The following is a 17,447-nucleotide window of genomic DNA, read 5'->3' as shown; positions in this document are numbered from 1 at the left end:
CAACGATGAGCTAGCTTGTTATATACATTATTTCAGTTCTCTATTAGTGTTGTAGTGTGGCTGATTCGGGCCATCTCGCGTTGTCGGAATGGCGAACCAGCCATGCGACAAGAGGTCATGCGACAGTGTGTTTCGGTCGCACCATCGCCTGACTCATTGTTGCATGGCGCATTGTCGCATGACGCGTTGTCGCTCTTCGCTTAGTACACTGTCGCATGACGCGTTGTCGCTCTTCGCTTGGTACACTGTCGTTCGCCGCACTGTCGCTCTTCGTTCGGCGCATTGTTACTCTTGAAGGGCCAAAATCAGTCACCATAGTTTTGTATGAATTTTCCGGTCCGTTTATCAGTATGGCCGCCATATAATGACTTAATGTTAAAATTAGATGCGAAAAGAATATTTTATTAATGTGTAGGTCACTCATTATTCTAAGTTTTGTTATGTGTCTGACAGTCTTGATATCTGAGTATGACTTCTCATATGTATATTAAAAGAAAAACCTCTAAACATGTATCATGATATAGAAATAAACATAGTATAGCCTATCAGTATTTATGATTTTAGTTGTTATTACACAACGTTGTTTTTATCTCATATCACACTATAAACATATTCTAACACATTAGTAATATTTATGTTCGCATTATGCAGAGTACCTCTGGTGAAAAGATCTTTGATTGGAATGTTCTATTTGATTTGAGACAAATACGTCGCCCGCTCGCAATGTGATATAGTTCCTCTCAAACACCCATGACGCAATACTTTCAAACAAAGTCAGTGTAATGGAAAGACTTTCAAGGTTGACCAAAGTATTTGCCCTCTTCTATACGATATTTCGCATCGTGTTATCAAATAATTTTTAATTTGTGTTTGATTTGTTTGCATATGGCACTGAACCTGAAAATCTTTCATAAAAATCACATGCAATGTGAAAAATCTCATAAATAAGGATTGCAGACACCATAATAGTATATGTAATATTCCGATGCATACATGTTACATTAATCATAACGAAATAAAACAAATACGTTAAATCCGCAAACTAAGAGGAATGACCTATCATTTTATTAAAGGAAGACTATTTGAGTTTTCTAATGAGTTTTAACGATATGTATTTAAATCAGTCATGCATATATGACATTGTTCATTTTACCAACAGATATCGCATCAATGAGAAGCCAACACTCTCCAGAAGACGGTGAGTGGTCACAACCACATACCCTTTAACATTATAACGGGGAGTATGTGTGACTGTGACAAACGCATCTTACCATCTAGATACAAAATATTTTAATCGCTGATGTTGGTGAAATGCCAATTGATAGCATAAAGACAAAAACTTTCTGTATTGAAAATACCAGAGGTTAACGTCACCAAATGTATTGCATTCAATACATCATGAAAATTGCAATATATTTAGAGATAAAGTAAAGAAGTTTCACCTTTTGAATCATCGTTTGGTTTAGGCCAAGGACGTATATGAGAAGGATAAGTCACACTGGGTTTTGGGGAAGTCCAAGGCAGGCGCTTTTGTGTTTGTGCACTGACCGTGACGTTGGGCGACGACTGATTTTCCTTTGATATCCGCCGGCGCAGCCTTTGATGTAGCTTGCGGGTGCGAGGGTTACCGTTTTACTTTCTGAAGCGGGCTGTCATTTCATGAGCTATCGTATTTTTTAACGAAAATTTAAGACATATCCTCTAAATCTAACTTTCTTAAAGCAAGTGATAAACGTGATAAAGGCAGTCACGAATCCTTTCCCACTTATAAATCCTTGGTTTAGGCTTTGCATTGTATCTGTAAAAATCCCTATCCCTATGTCCACCAAGCTTCAATTACGTGTTAATTGACCGTGACGTTGGGCGACGACTGATTTTCCTTTGATATCCGCCGGCGCAGCCTTTGATGTAGCTTGCGGGTGCGAGGGTTACCGTTTTACTTTCTGAAGCGGGCTGTCATTTCATGAGCTATCGTATTTTTTAACGAAAATTTAAGACATATCCTCTAAATCTAACTTTCTTAAAGCAAGTGATAAACGTGATAAAGGCAGTCACGAATCCTTTCCCACTTATAAATCCTTGGTTTAGGCTTTGCATTGTATCTGTAAAAATCCCTATCCCTATGTCCACCAAGCTTCAATTACGTGTTAATTACTGTTCAATATAGATATTCGTTATTCGGAAATGTTTCAAATATTTGCATTGTGACTAATACATGAACATGAGTTATGTAAGCTCAATGGTTTAAGAGGTAGTACCACAATCTTAAGTTCCCCTTGAGCTTTAATCTGTTGCTTTATCTTTGTGTTAACAGAAGTATATGCAATTTACATAATTTGCCTGTTCGAGAACTTTTTTAGGCATAAGATTTTTTTTGCCTAAACGGTGGATCCGGTTACTGGTATGTTCCTTGTAAACATGAGATGAAATTATTTGTTGTAGTTTGAAAAAAAATATTGTCATGACTCATTCGGAGATTTATAACAAACTATAAATAAATGGGAAAAAATAGAAATGAATTTTATTTCACACCATAGACGAACCACCAGAAAAACCCCCGAGATATCCAACAACATCGCACAACAAACAAAAGCCTGGTGAGTTCCTGAATACCACTTCTAATCAATGTACAGACAAGCACTGTACATGTTCTCTCAAACAATGTGAAATTACTTACAGCACTAAACTAAGAATAATATTCCGAAGTTATTTTTAATAGAAATTGTGTGAACTTTTAATATACATGTTCCGTTATAGCCGGTTATTATCGCCGGTCGCAATTTACCCTTCAGCTAAAAAAAAGCGATTTGGCTATATATTTCAAGAATCGTGCATGACGATGACCTGTGAAATTTCGAAAATATCATCCATGCGAACGGAACCGGCTATATGGTACATTATGCACATTTAAAACAATTGTTTTATGTAATGTTTTAATCAAGAATAATACTCTTTAGCCGAATTCGGAGATTGACACACTCAACTCACAATCAAACAAATGTCGATAATGTTGTGATGCTTTCTTATACAGATAAAAAACCAAAGGCATTTGAGAAGAAACCACCAATCTCTTCTCCGGGTAAGACTTGTGTATAATTGTGATCAAACTATGGCAAATACAATAATAAATACATTAGAATGTCGAAATCTGTTTTCTCAAATTAAGTCTTTAACTCATTTCAGATTCATTACATTTTTTTCCAGGAAAAAAAATTGTTCTCTACAGTCTTTCTAATTTTGAACATAGATAACTAAACATAATTAAAATGCGGATATTGATCAAATATAGGAATTTGTTATTAAAAGATAAATAACTTTTACACATAAATGTATCTAAATGCCTGTGAATGCTGTTTTTCCCTTCTTTGTCAATATTTATACTGACTAAGCATATTCCCCAATCCTAGTTACTCCATCCCATATATCAATCCCTCCTGTTGTTTAACCGTTATGATCCCGGAACAGATAATGCATCTTGATTTTTAATACAAATTAACCTGAACATTTTACAGATGTATTCTTATTGTAATTATACGTAAAACTCAATCTTATTTACACGACCACATACAATTTAACCCGATTTGTTTATTCAATGATCCTTGTGTGATTTGCTTATTCATAGGGTCTCCATTCCTTACCATACACTCTCACTGTACATTCAACTATAGTTTATTATCATTTCCTCCTCCGGGACATTTTACCTTTGAGATTTACACACAATGTATTGGATTGCATTATCAGTTTAAAAAAAAAACTATGTGTGTGACCACCTGATTCTATAATTAGCATTCCGGAATGTTTGATTTTCCGAAGTTTAATCTATATGATATAGTGGATTCACGATAATGAGGATAATCCGGAAAACTTATAATCGGGACGGAAATGTCAAGGACAGATTTAACTATGGGCTAAGTAGACGGATTTAGTGTATTCACGATAATCATTTTATTTATTATGGGATAAGTAAACAGAATTCGACAATCCGGAAAAAAAATCGCAGTCCGGACGGTTTGTGTCCGGATTACCGAGGGTCCACTGTAACTGAGTTTTATTATCACTCTTCCGGCGCATTTTATCGGTATAAGCTATGCGATTTTCTGATTCACATATATAATATACCTTTCTGGAACAGTTTCTCTCTCTCTCTTTAACGCTAAACAATGTACACTCCTACGAATTTTACCAGCTAGTATGATGACGTGTTAGTGTTTTTACAGCTGTAGAAGATACCGGTGATATCTATGACGTTCCTGAGGATGAAGGTAAATGTTGTTGTTCCATGAACGTTTTCAATCTGCGAATATTGACTTTTGCGAACTTGTTTTGAAACGAAAATCGTGAAATTTAGTAACCGCGAAAAAAGTCAGTTTACAGTATCCTTGTCATTGTAGTTTTGGTATCTATCTGTTTTGTATTTTGATATCAATCACATATGGACATTAACCAAAAATTCAAAAATATATCATTATGGTAACATGCAATAAATATAATCTGCTGTCAAATAAAATTTAAAAATTGGAACATTCATTACATTGTGTAATACCAAATATCATTTTGGTAGTTCTTTTTTATCAATCAGAACTCTCTTTGGGTCCAATCCAGAAGTGCTGATATACACAGTGTTTCACACATAAGTGAAGCCTAACAAACTGCTTTTTTGAAAATTTCTTTTATAAAAAACTGATTGAACATATTTCAAAAAAAACTTATTTTAACAAAATTAAGTGAAGACTTGTTTGTTTTCTCTGATACTGGCATAAATATTTCAATATAACTTTTTCATTATTTAAGAAATGTTCTTATTTTAACTCATTTGAAACTTTCAGACATGACTGGCGGTGGCATACAGGACGATGTCTACGATGTTCCGGGTAAGTTGGCCACACGAGATGTGCATTATATTGGCTCTATAATGACCAAATTAGCTCTGCTCTAAAATTTGCTGCATTCATTATGTTGAGGGTTATTGATTTGATAGAGGTAAACCGTTCTCATATGATGCAACAGTATGATTTTAATCAACAAATAAGATAAACATCATAGTAACTCATAATCATTACGTCATTTGTCATAGATCTATTTTTATTAAACAGTATTTGTACTAGTTAAACATTTTAAGGGTGAAATGGGTGTAGGATTTTTTATTTCGTGATTGTCAGTGTAATTTTTTTAATACAAACAATTTCGAAGTATTTTTAAGGGACAATTCTTTAAGAGTATATTAAAATATGTACATATATCGTAAACAAACCTGTTCTAATTTCTCTAGAACAATTCAGATCGCTCTTATAGTAGTGTGTTAACTTAATTAGTCATGCTCTTATCTGTAAAACAATTTTATCAAATTTTTGGTGAATATTATATTTGTGTAACTTGTGTGACACTGGATCGAATATGGGTATAGTGTACATACTGTATTTGCTGAAGTGTATAGCTACACGATTCAACAGTATCGATTGAATTTGAAATAGTTTCATAGTAGTTGTCGATATGTGTTTGTTTTATTTTTGACAAAGATTGTAGAACGATACTTTTATGTTATATTTGGCTTCGTGGTTATGTAATAAAAGTAACCTCGTTAAACTGTCCCTTTAAACAGCCGTTAATGAGGTGATGCGAGGAAAAATGAGAAAGTTAAGCATCTTCATTTTTTTCTAGTGTAGGTTTTGGGATACTATGTGGCATGCCTATTAATCTCTATGTCTTTCCCCAATATCTGATGTAGAGGACACAGACGGCGGTGATATATACGATGAAGCCATCTCGGATTCACCTCCCCAACCGCAGATCACTTTACCACCTCGCACCACGTCCTATCCTAAACCAGCGACGAAACAGGTGTCAGGGACAGCACGAAGGGAGAAATCGGCCATGAAATCAGAAACAACACGTGGGCGATCAAATATATCAGAGCCGGCACGTGCGTCTAGAAATAATGCGACGTCAGATTCAACACGTTTCCCGAGATCCAATATGACGTCAGAGTCGACTGTTACGTCACAAGCGGATGTGACGTCAGAAAACCAAGGATCACAGACAATAGCACCAGAAACAATACTCTTACCAAAGGCTGGCGGCGGAGCCTCGCACCACATATCGAAACTGATCTCTGTGTCGGGCGATAATATCATAAATGCTGCAAAACATATCATGAAATTTGACACAAAACCAGCAGTGAGGCCAACCATTGTTAAGGTAGAAGCTACTCCTATGGGTGGCTCTGATTCAGTACCTAATCCAAAACCCGCTGTACAACAAAGACTCTCCGGCGGATTTTCCTCAGACTCTGGGAGTAAGTTACGTGCATGGTGCATCCCTCGGTACACATTATAATACTGCAATGTAATCGAATCTTTCTAATTTATAAAACTTGCCGGTGAAGACCAAAATCTAAAAATATAATTATTTTTAAATGTCAGTATCTATTATATATTACCTATTCCAAAGCCATATAAACCAAAACAATCTAAAAAATATCTTGGCAAAATTGCATGAGTAGTTCCGAAATTGTACTATTCAACCTAGAAATAAACGTGTTTCCAAATTGCGCAAAGTTCACAAATTTAATACGTATATTTTTATTTATATACGGTATCCTTTAAAGTTTGTTGTAGTCTCATTTATAGATAATTTTGCTATAACAATATTTTTCATTGGCTGAAAAAAAAATTATCATCTGATAACGTAAAAGATTGACGTTGTCATTGAGTTGTAATACTATCTCTGATTTACTGGAACAACGATTCAATACTTGATTTTATTGTTGAATATATTTTATGTTATGGAACTATAACGCAACAATCATTCACATATTTTAAATACATACCCTAAATATGAATTTACTGCATCCATCTGTATATTAAGACCACTTTCTCGGGATCCCAAATGGCCATTTCCAACACATATTTTGTATAAACACCACTTGCCTATAGAGTTTTCCTTGTCCCCTAGATGGTTTTTAAAGAAAGATTTGTCTGTATAGTGTGTTAATATACAATGAAATAAATGTGAATGCAATTTCTTTTTAAAATATACGTTTCTTTGTAAGCTATTTTAAAATTTATACTAATGTATGTTTGTGTAACCAAATATATCTCTTTTACACTGCTATTTTGTTTGTTTATGTTTATGGAGTCTTAATTCAAAGGTTCAACCATACAAGGACAACATCGTGGAGTGGTTATCCAGGCTGATAATGGGTAGAAAGTAAACAGATATTGATCACAAAATGTACTGGACAACCAACAAAATGATGGAAAATTACAATTCCAAAGTGTACTTATTTTTAGATACTATAACGTGTGTGTAGTAACCATAAAAGAGTCTTGAATCAAAGGTTGTGAGTGTCGTTTGGATTAGCGTACGTTTTATGTCTCGAGACAGGGTTTGCTCACATAATCTCGGTTGTCATTACGTTATGTGGAATTGCCTTTTGCATAAATATGTTTATCCTAATGTACAATGTATAAATCATACCCTCTTCATCTCGTGTTGCTTTCTTCCTCATGCAAGCAACGAAGCACATTATCATGCATATTGGTTATTTTACATTTGTTATAAATTGTCCACATCAATTTCTTTCATTCAGCAAGTATTCATTTGCATATTTGAGAGTTATCTGCCCTTGGAGGTAGGTATTGATTATGACATCATGTGTTTGTGAGCGGAATGAAGTTAATTTCGCTCACAATACAATGACGTGACAATGGATACCTTCTTACAAGGGAAGTAACTTTGTAATACCGGGTATGTAATTATCAATGTTATTTTGTAATTTTCTTCAAATGAAACTGAGGATTGCAGAGCTTTACATTTAACCTCACGGTAACCATATGGATATGTATATGTGTATCATATAATTAGTTCGTTCATTATATTATAAACACTTGTATAACTGTAACGTAGCAGGTAATAATGACGTCATAATCAAAGTTTTATGTGGTATACAAATCCGTGCTTGATGTTGTCTCTTATATAGAAAGAAAGTTGAAAAATATCTATATTTTCATAAATTCTAATTATGTGATAAATAAAATCTTATATACATGGCTTCGCAATATAAAATGTCTTAAACGTTTTAATAGTTTGATATGCCACCCGCCTAAAGGTTCGATTCATAGCATGTAAAATATATGCGACTCGCCTTAACGCTCGTGGCATATCCAATTCTTGTTTAATTAAGTTTTCATAGCTATGTATGTAACGTCCTCCATTCCATGTTGTAAAAATTATCCCTTCAGTTGTATTCTTGTTGTCGCAGACATTCACTCTGAAAACCATCCCACCAATATGCCGCCATTATTATTCTCATAATTACATGTTCAATATATGTATTTTTCATTTATCTGAAAAGGTTCCAAGCAAACTGCACCAGATGGTCTTCCACCACGTGCGTTACGAGAACAGTCTTCCTCAAAGGGAGTCCACTTTCCTGAAGACATGCTATTACGTAAGTTAGATTTTCTTGAAACATGAGTTTTACAAATGTCAGCTTCACCTGTGAGGTTTAGGAATATCTTACTCCCATCAAGATAAACATCTACTCTTTTTATGGAAGATAGTTACACTTTCCACTCTGAACGTGGACATGGATTATACGAATTCGTAATTTGCGATGTTGAATGATGAAATACTCACACTGACAATCTCGGCATTAGATTCATTTACATCCTACACTGACAGATTCGAACAAAGGGAGGCAAATGTGATATATTTTATAAATATTGAGCTAAGACCGATAGTCAAGTTTCTGAGCTAAGAAAATATAGGTCTTCTGCATATTTCAATTTGGTAGTCTTCTTTATATTCCATTGTTTACACTATGGAATGTCATGTTAAGACAGGAAGATGACCGGATTTTTCGATTGCTAAGTGTTGAGCGATATTACTGTAATGACCTTCATAAATTCCAAAAACGCATCCACAATTAGTATTCCGTCTAGCATATTACAGAGTTAGCTCCCTTAAGCGTATGAATAGGTATCTATTGTGAAGTCATTATTGTGAGCGCAATTCACGTCGTTTTCTTTGAAAAGTATGACGTTACGCTCGCAAACATATGACGTCACAATCAGTACTTACCCGCAAGGGCAGATAACTCTGTAATATGTAAATACAGAATATTCGGTTGAATAATTAGTTTTGTAAGGTATTTTAAATATGTTGGGACGTCAGTTCATGTTAAATTACTACTTAAACAGCTGACCCTGACGATTTATACGAGGAACCGATGGGTAAGTCACGTGACGACATTTACTACGTTTTTAGTAAATTTAGTTACCAAATATAGTATGTTCCTGACTAAATAGCCTCGCAGTGAAATAAATATATAGTTTATATAGTTATTATCCTATCCTTCAAGGGCATGTTATCCGTTAACTAACCACCATAGTTCATAGAAATTCAAGTTTTAAGACTAAATCGTTTTTATGAATATAGAAAATCGACAAACACTAAATGTCTGATCTAATAGAATCTGTCAATTGCTACCTTCTTTCAGGTAAAACACATTTGATAATGCGTATAAGAAAAATCCGTCACAGAAATTGTTAATAATTTCGAAATAATGCTGTAATGTAATTTGTTTGCAGGTAGGGCGTAAGCATTGTACCTGCTACCTTTATTGCATGATCGTAAATGCAACTAAATTCAAGTTATTATTTTTTCTTTCTTCCTAACTTATTTATTTCTACCTAACTTCTCCCTTGACACTACCTCAAGGCCTTCGGTTGAGCGATCACCCTTGCGAAGACTGTTTTGCGTTCTGCCCTGTGGTCGAGACACGCCATAGTCTATCAAAATGGTAGTTTCTGCTCCTGCTTAGCGCTCAGAAGTTAAAGTTCAGTCAGTCAAAAATATCCTCATTTTGGTAAAAAGCAAATGTCTTAGTTTTCATGACAAAGTCCCATCATTTTCCTCATTTACTATATGTACTTGAAAATTATAGTATTCTTATAATATACGTTTTCGCATATTGCATGTACTTTGATGGTTGTTGAACTATACTCTATACTATATTGGATGCTTATTCTTTCCTACAATTGGTAATGTCATTTGTTTAGCTGATATTCCTATAACACTACACGGGGCCGAGAGTGTGTTCAGAGCTGCGACTTTTGATTTAGAAATTTCCTACATTTTATAGATGAATATTGTGGAATGGTTTGGAAAGGTTTTACATTCGCAATAGTATCTGGAATCTCTCTTGATTCTTGACAGTTAATGTTTGACCTACTTTTGTATAGAAGTTGTCGTAGATGACACATAAGACGCTGAACGTTCCGAAACAGCTAGTTATATGTTGTGTATGGAAAATATCCCAGGGAAATGACGTATCATCACTGTACCCATTTACACAATCATAAATACGATGTACTACGATTTGTGAAAATACACAAGGAAAAGACATATCATCCATAGACTACCTAGACCAATACACATGGAATATTCTAATATACTATCTTTGTTCTTGTAAATCAGAAAGTTCTAAACCAGACGTTGGAGATTAAGTGTATTTGTATCAAAGCTAGCTGAACCGTTTTAATTGGATCCTCCTATTACTGACTTGTAAAGTGTGATTGGTAGACGATACTGTATTTAATTTCAGAAAGAAAATTCCAGTACACAATTCATCCTCCATTACGATATAATGCTAGACTCACTTTGGTGTATCGAACTCGTTTTAGATCATTTTTAACTAAAGAAGGTTTGTGAGTGTGTCCAGGGCCATAGCAAAAGTTTCTTTGTTACATTTACATAATCTACCCTTCATGATTTATATACTTTGTTTTTACATCAAACTTGTATTGGTAGTCAAACCTCGTTACCTCAAAGTCGCTCGGACCAAGGTAACACGTCAAGTAATTCGGGTGTTAAAGTCAGGTTTACTTAGATATATACTGGTAATTTAAAAACAAAAATCAGGATCAATATCATAATTCAAATGAAATGGGATATTCGACTTAATAAGGATTAACTTAACTGTAACTACATGTGGAAATAAACAAAATATTTCTTTTAAGGTAAATTGTGCTTTATTTGTATTTTTATTTGCCCGTCTTACACTACATTTTAGCCACCAATGACAAACCTACCGTAATGTCAGTTCGACAAGACTCTATTCCGGACGAAGAAGCACCAGATATCCCCCGGAGATCGCCGAAGAATAGGTCAGAGCCACAACAAAGGTCACGCGACCGGGTGACAACCAAACCCGTCAAAAAGATAAAGGAAGATAACTCAGGCGAACACGAGGTTGAATTGAATGTTTCGTGCTTGGAGACAGAAAGAAAGGTTTGTACAATACAAAGGACAAACGTCACTGTAGGTTGTCAAAATCACCATTGTTTTCGAACTGTTTTGGTATTTCATTCATAACACATATAACATAAAACGTTTCATATTAAACAATTGAAGGAATTTCAGATTGTATTTATTGGGGATAGAAATGCAATTTAGTTGGCAGATAAATAGAATAGCGCTCTATGAATATGAATCGTTATATTTACATTTTGTTTTCTATTTCAAAGTAAAACATAATTTTGATGGGAGTGAATATTTGAATTTCTCTCTTCAACTATTTAACTTGAACAGCCAAGGTCAATGTGATAAAAGATAGTCGATATAAAAAATGAAAACACAACAAAAGCTCAGTGTTTTTCAATAGTTTCTTAGTCTCCTATTAATAACAAATATATTTAAAAGATTTTTATAACCAAACTGGTTCACTCAACGACAATGTTGATTTTCCAGCGCGGACTAACTTATTGTCAGTAAACAGGTTTCCCATTTATGTATATAGATATTACTACACTAAGTCTGTGCTACATTTGTTGTATCAAGTAATGGTAGGTAATGTGTCAAAATATAAATATTGTAAAATCAAGACAATTGTGGATGTTAAATACCAACAAATTATGTCTTGCTACTTTGTTTCAGGGTAAGATCATACTGGAGCTGACTACTGTCCACGAGGATGTTGTTAAGCCACTTCCGGCCAGGATATTACTCCTGGTTGACACAAGCGGAAGTATGGGCATCAAAGTGGGAAGGAGGCGACTCAGTAAGCTAACTCGTCTTAAAAAGTTCGTCATATCCATGGTGAAGACTCTAGATGAAGGAGATCAGGCTGCACTAGTAACGTTTGGGGAGGAATCAAGCGTCCTACTGCCCATGTCAGAGATCAACGACGGAACGCAGGTATCCATACATACTAAATTCGGAAATAATCATTAAAGTAAAACATATGCTTTATGCAACAGGGTTATGTGTTAATTATCTTTAGCCTGGTGGTAGTGTATTTGAATGAGAGAAGTTTCTGATCGGATCAATACCACTGACATTATATTTGTATTTCCATCACTGATGCAATTTTTTCTTACATAATTAACATTTTACAAAATTAGGTCACTGTGACCTTTTTGGACACTAAGTTATATTTTCTAAAATATTTGAATTTTAACATACAAATGCATTATAATTCATAAAAAATAATTCAAATATATAATTTGGTTCGAACAAAACGGGACAAAACAGAAAATTGCTCCTCCTGTTTAACCCCCATAACTCACAAGGGACTCCGGTCTGACCTAAATAATATGTCATATCATGATGTCCTAACCCCCGGGTATCTGTAAACAAAAAATAATGCTTATCGGTAATGGCCACCAGAGGGCCCAAATTGACACTCATCCTTTGCCCACGAACCAATTTTATAGAAATTAAATGTTATATGTAACATAGCAACATAAGTGCAAACCCTTGAAATACGTTTAGAAAATTCAAAAGGTACCAGGGGCCTGTGCTATGGCCAAATTAAAGTTGCCCAATAGAGGTGTATGACAGGGTCCCCTTTTTGATCCCAAAAGGTATCAAAATAATATCTTATGTCGTCAAACTGTATTATTTTCAAAAAGAATATTTTGAAAAATAAAAATTGTGGACCTCTGAAACTTTGGCTGTTTCATTAACTTTAAAAGACCCTGTTAGTTGTTTTACTACAAAAAAAATCTTAGTGAAACTTTATGGAATTCATGAAAATTCTGAAGAAAATTCAAAAAGTTTAAATCAAACTTCAGTTCAGTGATCACAAAATGTTATGAACAATTTAAATCTTAAACTGCTAAGAAATATAAGATATAGTAAAATTAATACAATTCTAAACAAAAAAAAATCATACATCAATTTGTCTTTCAGCTGTAAAGAAAAAAATATTTCTGAGAATGCAGTTGCAATCATTATCTAGCTTGAAATGTGAATGATAATGGCCTGAAATTCCGAAATACTTTGTTATTGTGATTCAATATTTTTATTATTCTACAATGTATAGGTTATAAAAGCATATATTACTTTAATTTAATTTATTGTAACTGATGAGTATTAAATAATCTTAAAAAAATTACTTTCATTGTTTTCTCCATTTTATGATTGAAAAGGGCCGTGTTGCGACCATGATGTAATATCGCTAAAACTTTTTCTGAAATGTTTACTTCATTTACTTCAGGTAATGAGCAAACTTTTAAGAAAATATTTTTGGTGCACTGAAACTGAAAATGGGTTAAGCATCATTGTTAATAATTGACCTGGGCGAAAATAACCCCCTAAATTTCGACATTTTCTATTTTAAAAATGAAGCTAAAATTTTATTTGTTTTATTTTGCCTACATATTTGTGATCATAATATGAAATTATTTATACTCTTCAGAAAATAATACAGTTTGAAGACATTATTTTGATACCTTTTTGGATCAAATAGGGAACCCTGTCATACACCTCTACTGGGCAACTTTAATTTGGCCACAGAACAGGCCCCTGGGACATTTTTAATTTTCTAAACGCATTTCAATGGTTTGCATTAATGTTGCTACATGTAACATATAGTTTTAATAAAATTTGTTTGTGGGCAAAGTTCCATTGTTCGTGAAAGAGGTCGTTTAATCTTCATCCAGGACACCCTGACCACAAAATTGGACGAGCTGGACAAATCATTCCTTTCGAAAAAGACAGATTTGAGTGCCGGATTAATGACATCTCTCGATGTGTTTGGTCGAGTCTGCAAAAGGTGTGTTCCTTTTATTTGTTCCATCCCCTTTTTGTTTGCTTTTAAAATCTTAACAACGTAAAGTAATAACTCCTATTTGAATATGCTTACCTTTCCGGAGTTTTCGACATATCGAGCGTATTCCACAGAATCAAAGCTTAACATGACGCCATGTAACTATGTATCATATGATTAGTTAAATTATATGGTATATATGTGTAGTTATACTCTATATATAATATCTTTGTTTAACAGCCAGGAAGACCTTCTGGGTTACAGAAACAGCATCATTGTTTTCTCGGACGGAGAAATTAATCTAGGCACACAAGAACCATCAAGACTTGTTCACGAGGTTCGGGAAAAGATCCGTGCTATGTCATTTGGACTGGACAACACCCAGAATCAGTGGGTATCCATATCTACAGTGGTTACTGGGAGTAGCCCCTCCGAAATAATGTACTCTCTGTCAAAGTTCTGCAGCAGCGATGCGTTCTACCATCTGGACATCGAAAAGTCATCTAAAACGGATGTTGATTTGTTCCTTCCGGTCATGATGCGCAAGACTGCCATAGCATGGAATGTATCGCTTCACGTCAAGTCATTAAACGGTGCTACAATTATAAACGCCGACTGCACTCAAGAGAACAAAGTCCGCTTACGAGGACATAAAACGGCAGAAGGTGAAAAGACAGAGAAGGCTTACTTCTTTTACGACATCCCTGCAGCTTCAGAAAAGCATGTAGGGATCGTCATCGATTTATACGACGTAGAGCAAAGACCCGATGTGAAGGTTTTGTCTGCTAGCATCAATTTCACCGGCATATCTGGTAAGCGACGGTCGGTTACAAGGGAGGTTACTCTTGCTGACTTAATGCCAACTGATGAGTCAAAGAAGAAAGAGGCGTTAGAAGATATTTACATGCACGAGGCTCGCATTGTATCCCAGATCGCCGTTAATAAGGCTGCCGAGGAAATAAAAACCGGCCGCGCCGAAAAATCACGCACGCGCCTTATTGAAGGTCAAAGTGACCTTCAGAGGTTAATGGAGAGTTACGGACAGAAAGCGCAGGAAGAAGATGTCAAAATTGACATTACCCCGCATGCAGAATCCGTCATCAAAAATCTACAGTCTCTTTTGGACGCTATCGAAGAGTCCACCGGAAATGACGAAGATGCAAACGGTAAAAACTGGAATCGGATGAAGGCGGTATCTTCTGCAATCACACGGGAAGCCCCGACAATTTCCGAAACTGTTGACAATACCGATATACTTTGCCCACTTCCAAGGATCAAGCAGATCAACTCTGATAACATTCGAGAACAAATGGTGCATGTGTACCGGAAACAAGGCGTTCGGAACAGCAGTTTTGTAAGCATGGACCATACAATAGTCGAACTGGGGCATAGCTTACGAATGAGACCCATATCGGAGTGACAGCTGTCACATTATTCCACCGGAAACTATTTGACATTTCGGTACCATTGTACTGGAACAAATTAAACGCTCTCTTTTCTTTTAACTTGGTCTGCTATTATACCAGTCGCCCCTATTTCTAAAAATCGAAATATCATAGATAGGGTGTTTAAATTTAGTTATAAAATTGATTGTTTTTAATGTTATTTATCTGTTAAAGATGCTCCACCGCTGACAAATGGTATTTTTTCACTATTAAAAACAGGAGCAGAAGATTAAGTATTTTTCTTCTGTTACAAAAGTTACTTAATTTACACCATAACCGCCATTGAAAAGTTTGAGCTTCTAATTTTATTTCAAGTTGAAAATATAAAAAATACTTAATTCCATCCCGAAAAAAATCCGTGGCACTATATCCTATATGGAATAAAGTACTGATTGCTCATGCACCAAAGGCAAAATAAATTATTTTGTATTATTTTTGTGTTAATTAGACATATATATATATACGATTAAACACCAATTATTGTTCAAATGATGAATATCATTTATGCTCTGTCGGCGGTGGAGCATCTTTAAGTTAAAAACTAGCCTTATAGATGTGATTTTCACTACAGTCTATTTACAGCATGCACACGCGTGCATGGTAAACAAATATTGATATTATTTTGTTTAGATATTAGTATTGTTTTCTGCAATTTTATAGGACAAAGGTCTCACGACCAATTTATATTAAATGCATGTTTTGAATATAAAAGCCTCAGATAAACTATTTTTATATTTCATTCATTTTATCACATATTCCAACAGGATTGTTTTTTATCATGTTTACATGTTTATTTATGAAATGTAATAAAATAGTTGATATTAGGAAAAATATATTGATAACTGTTTTTTCTCCATTGATTCCTTCAGTCTTTTCAAAGCCATTAACTTCAAACCTATGATAATATTGTAACGAATCTTGCCACATAAGCAATTTCACTTTGACACCATGGCCATGGTAATTTGCGTCTGATTATTTGCTACAACAATTCACTGTAACTTTCTTGGCATCAACTTGACTTATAAAATCCCCTGTGAAGCTGTAAAAGTGAAATTATCTACCCCGAGTTCTAAAGATGTTGCGCTGGAGTTGTGGTATGAGTGTAATTTATTTTGCTGCCGTGATATGACCGATACGGAAGAATTTGAATTTAAAGAAGATCTTATCTAATTTTTGTAGAAAGGAGCATGTTTCGACTCGTTCATCTCCACCACAAGAAAACTCACAAGAAATAAAATGAAATTTTGTCGGGACTGTAACCTCCTCCTCCCAACTTACCCCCTCCCCCCCACAAAAAAAACAGGAAAAGAAAAAAAATACATATCCAATAACATTAAACTACATGGATTCATAAACACTACCATGCAATGAAAATATGAAGAAACACCCGTTTGGGAACAAAAAGATACTAATTCCTGCCTTTAGAACATCAGAAGTTGAACTTTTTAGGCAACCCTTCGTACAAACAAAGCATTTGTTTTGAGGTGAAACAACGGATGGAAATCATTTTCATTATCTTCATTACTAGACCGAGCCCAGTTATGTGCTTTACTGTGTCTCTGGCCTACCCCATACACACACACATAGCATGACCTTATATAACCAGAGTTACTTTACTCTGTCCCTTTATTTGACCATATGTTACAATGTACCCCATATCGCGACAATATCTATGTTTACAGTTGGCTGTTAAATATAAAGGGACACTAAACTTAACACGTCCACTGACGTCGAAAGTCCTTTGTAACGAATGTAAACCCTGCTTTGTCTGTTCAGTGTATGTTTACTGAGCCACAGACAATGCTGAAGGCTTTAGATACAGACGGTCATACCTGTCTTAAACCATAATCTGCTCATATAGTTAAGTAAACTATAAATTGAATACTATGAAAACGAAAACGGCTGAGTGCTTAAGCAATTAAATTTACCTACAAAACACAACATGCATT

The 17,447-nt window shown here is 34.8% G+C and overlaps 1 protein-coding gene across 10 annotated transcripts in view; it reads left to right on the top strand.

Moving 5' to 3' along the window:
• The window catches only part of LOC138317668 (uncharacterized), a 30,415-nt gene extending 14,084 nt beyond the window's left edge, over positions 1-16,331 (top strand). For 4 of the 10 annotated variants that reach the window (XM_069259488.1, XM_069259484.1, XM_069259481.1 and 1 more), the window contains 12 exons: positions 1,160-1,198; positions 2,538-2,597; positions 3,032-3,079; positions 4,218-4,262; positions 4,827-4,871; positions 5,726-6,292; positions 8,354-8,449; positions 9,201-9,233; positions 11,075-11,292; positions 11,938-12,198; positions 13,947-14,059; positions 14,294-16,331. In XM_069259488.1, coding sequence (XP_069115589.1) covers positions 1,160-1,198; positions 2,538-2,597; positions 3,032-3,079; positions 4,218-4,262; positions 4,827-4,871; positions 5,726-6,292; positions 8,354-8,449; positions 9,201-9,233; positions 11,075-11,292; positions 11,938-12,198; positions 13,947-14,059; positions 14,294-15,473 — 2,705 coding nt within the window. In that variant the 3' untranslated portion in view covers positions 15,474-16,331. The remainder of the gene's footprint in view (positions 1-1,159; positions 1,199-2,537; positions 2,598-3,031; positions 3,080-4,217; positions 4,263-4,826; positions 4,872-5,725; positions 6,293-8,353; positions 8,450-9,200; positions 9,234-11,074; positions 11,293-11,937; positions 12,199-13,946; positions 14,060-14,293) is intronic. The other 6 variants (XM_069259489.1, XM_069259486.1, XM_069259485.1 and 3 more) reach the window with 5 other exon arrangements.
• Positions 16,332-17,447: the final 1,116 nt, after the last annotated feature.

The sequence above is a fragment of the Argopecten irradians genome, chromosome 3, assembly GCF_041381155.1.
Source record: "Argopecten irradians isolate NY chromosome 3, Ai_NY, whole genome shotgun sequence".
Taxonomy (NCBI): Eukaryota; Metazoa; Mollusca; class Bivalvia; order Pectinida; family Pectinidae; genus Argopecten; species Argopecten irradians.
The sequence above is the reverse complement of the archived record's forward strand: the minus strand, read 5'-3'. Positions and strand labels throughout refer to the sequence as shown.